Genomic DNA, 6,319 nt, shown 5'->3' on the forward strand with positions numbered 1-6,319 from the left:
GGACTCGCTGCGCCCGCGCGGCCCAGGCCGAGCAGGTAGGAAGGTCGGTGCGCTGGGCCTGCGGCGGGCGGCCTCCTAGTTTTCCGCGCGGCCTCCGGGAGCCCGAGCGAGGCGCGCGCCCCGCCGGCGCAGACGGACGTGCCGGACGCGCCGTAGTACATTCCTGAAGGCGGACCGGCCCCCTCACGTTGCCCAATGCCCGCGCGGCCTCCAGCCGCGGGCCAATGGCTGCGCGCACGGGGCCTGCCCATTCAGCCGCGCCGCGCCGCCGCTCGGGCCCGCTAGGGGCTGCGGCGGGGCGCGCCGGCCACCGGGGCGGTGCACGCGGCTCCCGCAGGGGGCCGGTCCGCCAGCCCTCCCCGCAGCCGCCTGCCTCTGGGGTTCCCGATCCCTGCCTCCTTCCCTTTGCTCCTTCTGCTCCCTTTCCCCTGCTTTCTCTTCCTCCTCCACATCCTCCCTCCCTGGCTGGCCTCGCCACCTTCCCTTTGGCTTTTCCTTCTTCCTGGTTTTATTGGGAGGCCTTGCTCCCGGAACTCCGAGCCGGCAAAACGTATGTGGCGCCGGGAGAGGAGAGACAAAGAGTGTACAAGCATTTGGGGGTGTTCACGGGATCAGGAGGAGGACCCTAGTGCCCGGCCAGCGCGGAAATTCAAAACTCATAACTCCTAAGAAGCACGTGATTTTTGTGAGCGGCTCTGCTAAGAGCTGCTAAAATCCATTAGGAAAGTCAAGCGTGATGCAATGAAATGGCACTACTTTAATAAACAAGAACGCGGGAAAACTGGGCTCGATACGTAGCTAGTTTAACCTTGGAGTAAAATCCTGGTCTTTATTATGTTTGATAAATAGAATATGTTTTGATAAAGCAGGAAAAGTGGTTTGTTAGCGCTTGCTGAGCTGTTCTGCAGACATTTCAGGTCAAGCCATTTCGTGCTTGCTGCTGGAAGTTGTTTTTAAGACTTGGAGGGTGGCTTTGCCCAGTTTTATATGTCAGCCTGTTTTTATGTTTGAGGCTTGCTGACCATAGACACGTCGTGAGTTTCTTTTTCAACTTTCAGTATTAGCTCCTCTCCTCTCAATCATTAACTTATAGGATTTTCACTATAGCTGCTTGGATTCTGGAATTCTAGAATGAAATGATAGGCTATGGAAACGTAATAGCTCTGTATTACTCTGTACGCAGCTGCATATCCTCTGGATCTGGCTGCTGCTATGTATGCACCATTTCAATGGCAAAGGCTCTTCCACTTGGGCTCATTTCCCTCAGTTTGACTTAATTCCTAAATGTTTTGAACATTGATCCCCGAGGTTTTCAGCGTCTTGAGCCCCTCGCCTGCTGTTTGATAGGTTAACTTTTCAGCATCTCAGACAATGGTCCCGGCCTGTAAACTCTACCCATTGGTTCCAGGACGCAATCCCCAGCCTCGCTCTAACAAGCGCTATCTTAATCTCCCCACCCCCCACCCGCCGCTTCCCCTGTGGTCTGCTTTTTTCATACACAGAGATGAATTACTTTGAGGATCTAATTGGCCTTGTTTCTGTAACGTTTTAAGAAAGGGAAGAGGAGCCAGTGTAAAAGCCTGCTCGACTTGGGTGGTCAGGGCTGAGGCTGCCCCCAATTTGCCTCATTGCTGATGCATGCGAGTGCCACATTCCCAGCGATAATGTTGCTCCTAATCAATCTGCCCTTATTTACATTTGTAAGCATTGTCGGCTTTAATATGCATGCCCAGTGCGGGGGACCGCTGCGCCACACCGGGTTTGTTAACCTCCAACTAACCACAAGGATTCCACAGACCTGAGATGAGGCCGATTGGAGGAGCCAGCCTGCTAAGGTGTCTGCTGGGAACATAGTCCCTTTAATGGCCTTTCTGCCTGGAGGCTCCCCCTGGAAGAGTTACCAAATAAGTGAGAGCTTAGGGCCTTATCAACCAGCAGAAGTTGCTAGCCTCTGTGAAACAAGAGCCAAGTGTTCCATCTCCCTTTTCAAGGAAAGTTCATGTCAATTAATAAATTGTCATTTTTGTCTCCCTATCAGGACCCAAGACTTCTCACTGGTGTCTGTAGTTTTCAAAACAGATTCTTTCAACTCGGAATTCTCCTGTCCCCACCGTTCTCTGTTCCAGTGCTTCAAATAGCCCTGGCCATGCCACACACATCTCAAAAATGACATCAGATCATCCAAATGAGAAGATGACACTGAAATAAAACATCTGCCCTTTGTGTTGGGATGGTCCAACGATAAGCAATCATGGGAGCCAGCCTTGGTGGAGTTGAGAAGCCACAGTGAGAATTGACTTCCCACTGGTTTCTCCGATCACATCAAATGAGACTTTAAAATCCAATGTAATTTAGCTAATTTCTGTAGAGTATAAATGAATGAAGGGGAAAATTATTCCAGTACTTTATATTCACCCCTTTATTCATTTATGCTCAAGGGCCATTTATAATTTTGTCCACTGAGTTGCAAACTCTATACCAGAAATCTAAAGAATTACAAACACGACCCTAAACCCTACAGTATCCTTGTGAGGGTTGGAGAGAGGAACTGGGGACTTGATGTAATAGTCTATCTGTGGGTGGGGAGTCCAGGATATGGGATGTGAGTGTGGGTCAGCTCCTGAGCAGTTCAGAGCAGGTACCTGGGAGAAGAGTTGAGTCTTGACTCAGTTCAAGTCAGTGTGCCACCATCCACCACAGTTTCTTGGCTCCCTAAGAATGCCTTGTTATTTTTGCACTGGCAGCTTTTGTATTTACTTAAAGGAGATGGTTAAAAATGAGTCTAAACGGTTTCAGGGAGGAGGGGGGAAGAAATCCAGAGGCCACAAAATGTAAAACCACTGGGCTGGACTCTCCACCCTCCTCCCCTCCACCTCCAGTTTCCTGCCCTTATTGCTCTCCCCTCCCCAGGCTGGAGGAATGGGAGCTGTTCTAGCCAACTTGTCAAAATAATGCTGCTAATTACCCCTGATCTCCTTTAATGGGAAGCTGCTCCCAACTCCACAAAGGAGTAAATGAGAGGTCTACAACACAAACCCAGGAGCACTGGCATTTTTTGAGCTTACAGTGAGCTGGGGGTAGGGAGGGCCACAGAGGGAAGATACTCTGAGAAGGTCTCAGAAACACCCATGTTCATTACTCCTGGTTTAAATACTAGCTTGAAAAGGGAGTTAGACTTTATGCAATGCCAGAAGCTATTGGTATTCTCTTGCTAAGAATGTCATCAATTGCACAGAGAATATTCAAAACTCTCAATCAACTTGAAAGAAAACATAGCATTGACCCTGGTATTGACCCCACCCCCCACCCCCAAATATCTTCTTAGCTACATTGCTTTACTCTAATGGATAAAGATGTATTCTTGGAAGAGCCAGAGTATGAACATTTCCCCCATCCCCCACCTCATCTCTGTTTTTCTCTATATCTATATCAAGCTTGGCATTTGGCAGAAGGCACACCATTCATTTCAATGATCTCTACCATTGGGTCTTGCATGAAAAAGAAGCTGAGCAACATGATCCCTTTGACCTACTTCTGGAGCAACAAATTTATTAGAGATATAGGCATGAGAAATGAAAGGGAAGTAAAACAATTCCAGCTTATTGTGTGTCTTTCTTTCATACTGCTAATCCGGTTTACACATCACGCCTACACGTCTCAATAGGGCATTATACACTGTGGCAGAGGCTGGAGAAAATAAAAGGTGTGTGTGTGTGTGTGTGTGTGTGTGTGTATGTAAGAGAGAGATATGAAGATAAAAACAGGGAAGATTTTAATCCATATTGATTTACCTCTTCAATTTTTCTGTCTATAGAAAATTGAAGATAATTTGTAAAAAGTCTCTTTTTTCATAAAAATAATTTCAAATGATGCTAACCCCTATTCAAATAGCTTGTCAGATTATGACTAGACTATAACCAGAAATTAGATACCCCTCTCACAGTGAGTTTGAAATGACTGAGATTGAGAATGGGCATATTAAGATGTTGGGGCCTATGGGTGGGTGCCCACCTTGATTCAACATTTTAATTTTAAAAGATCAGGGACTCAAAGACACTTTCCAGCCTGGTACAAGGACAATGGGTGACAACTGGAACACACACACACACACACACAACTGAAAGCCCCTGGTTTTACAACATGGGGACAGGATCACCTGAGGCAACAATTTATCCCGAGGTACCACCCAGAGACAAAAAGTTACAGTAACAAAGGATGACACCAAAAACCATTGTCTTTCTTTGTGGAGGCAGTTAATTGCATGTTGAACTACTGAAGCCAAAAAAAAAAAAAAAAAAAAAAAAAAAAATCCGAACACACACAGAATGCTGAATGCTGAAAAAGGACTATTGTAGTAGTTCAAGACCTCAATGATCCAATTATTAAATATTTAGAGCCGCCTATTGTGGGTCTTTATTATTTATGTCTAGTTCTTTTGTATTTCTCCTCCCCAGGGTGGAAGGAAGGAGGAAAAGAGGAAGATGGTCGTCTCTTCCAGGTCCAGGAAAACAGAGGTCTCTGGGTATCTTCCATATGGTTCTTCTTGGATGACAGAAAATGAGATCAGAAAACTTTGGGCTTAACGTTCATCCACACACTACACTTCATTTTAAACATGAACTTAAATGCGTTGAGGCATGGCACATGTCACCCAGAGGCAAAGCCTCTGGGGTCCGGTGGTGGTAGTGTTAGGACCAGCTCTGAGAGGATGTGGGCTCCCCTGAGGCCACCCTCAGCACTGGGATACCCGCCCACCTCTTTAATGGGTGGCAAGCCCCAGACAGCCCGAATCCGTGGGCGCAGGAGTCAACACATACCTCTTCTCCACCCGTGGCCCTTGTGAACTCAAAGCGCCCCTTTGGGCCCTTTTCCCACCAACGGTGACCGGGAGGTGGGTGTTGGAACCCCGGAATTTTGGAAGGGTGCTTCTGTCCAGCCCTGGGTGCGGGTGCGAGAGCGTGCGCCCGTCCCCGGCAGCTGCTCGGGCCGAGCTCCGCCGAGCGGAGAGAACTGCGCGCGCTCCCTCTGCGCCCCCTGCCCTCCCCCCGGCGCTGTCACTCTCTCCGCACCAGCCCTTCCATCACCAGCTCTGCCTCCACTTGCGAGTCGGTAGCCACCACCAGACTGATGAGCGGAAGCCAAGGTGGCGACCCTTTCAAGCGTGAAAATGGGATCCCGGCGACCCCCTCCGTGGGAATTCCCCCCGGAGCCGTTCCCCGGCCCCGGCCCTGCGCGCCAGCCCCTCCCCGCCCCGCGGGGCCGGCCTCGGGGGCGGGGGCCCGGGCGCGAGCCAGCGTGGAGTCGCGGGACAGGCGCTCCCGCGCCCGGCGGCGCAGCCCACCCAGCCCCACCGCCGCGGCGCTGCGAGCGGCCCGCCCCTCCCGCCCGTCCCGCCCGGCGCTCGGGGCTCGCTTCTCCGTCCGCTGCGCCGGGCGCCCCGCGCCGCCGGGCACCGTGCAGGACGCGCGAGGGCGCGGGCGAGCTGGCGGCGGCGGGCGCCGCGCGGGCTGCACTCACCATAGCCGGCCGTCAAGCCCTGCCGGAGCGCGGTGCCGATGGCGCGGACGCTGGGCTGGGAGCTCACATCAATCGCTCGGTCCTGCCCCCCTCGCGCGTCCTCCGCGCCGCCGTCTCTCCAGTCTCCCGTCGTTCCCCCTTGCCTTGGCGCTGCGGGTCTCTTTGTCTCCCCTGTCGTCGTCTTTTTCTGCGTCTTCGTCCTCGTCCTCTCCTCCTCCTCCTCCTCCGTCTTTACAAAAGGAACGGAAAGTGTAAAATCCCCGGCGCGCGGGGCCGCCGGAGGCTTTCGGCGGAGTGCAGCGCGGACTCACAATTACAAGCCTGTTTCTATTAAGCAGTTCCATGGCCCTCGGCGTGGGTGGTCCGCCGCGCCATAGGCAGGACCTGTCAGGGTCACGTGACGGATCCGAAAACTTTACCCCTTTACAATAAACTCAAGGAAAGCAAAGTAAACTCGAGGAACGTGCTATCAGCACAGCCCTCCTGGGTAAACAGGCGCTCCCCTCCCCGCCTTCCTGGGAGGCGCCCGGCCAGCGAGCCCGGCGAGCCCCGGCCGCCCCTCCCGCCTCGCCGCCCTGCCCGCGGGGCCCGCCGTGCTGGGGGTCCCCGTCGCCCTCCCCTCCTCGCGCCCCCCGCCGCCACATTATTTGCTAACATTCGGCCGTCCTGCCAGGACCCTGGCGGGGAGGGGGTGTAGGGGGAGCGTGGAAGCTCCGCTCAGCATCCCCGGCAGGCCGGGAAGCGGGGGGCGCCGCGAGGACTGCAGAAGAACACCAGCTTTCATGGGCTCGGTTCTCAAAGC

General features: G+C 52.9%; 1 protein-coding gene across 2 annotated transcripts in view; it reads right to left on the reverse strand.

Annotated features, from left to right (window-relative positions):
- Ptch1 (patched 1) overlaps positions 1 to 5,914 on the reverse strand; it is a 67,647-nt gene extending 61,733 nt beyond the window's left edge. The window contains exon 1 of one of the 2 annotated variants that reach the window (XM_047526185.1): positions 5,518 to 5,914. Coding sequence is in view for 1 of the 2 variants with exons in the window: in XM_047526186.1 (XP_047382142.1) it covers positions 5,518 to 5,520 (3 nt within the window). In the remaining variant the exon portion in view is untranslated. The remainder of the gene's footprint in view (positions 1 to 5,517) is intronic. The other variant, XM_047526186.1, reaches the window with a different exon arrangement.
- Positions 5,915 to 6,319: the final 405 nt, after the last annotated feature.

This window comes from Sciurus carolinensis, chromosome 15 (assembly GCF_902686445.1).
Source record: "Sciurus carolinensis chromosome 15, mSciCar1.2, whole genome shotgun sequence".
NCBI classification, from domain to species: domain Eukaryota; kingdom Metazoa; phylum Chordata; class Mammalia; order Rodentia; family Sciuridae; genus Sciurus; species Sciurus carolinensis.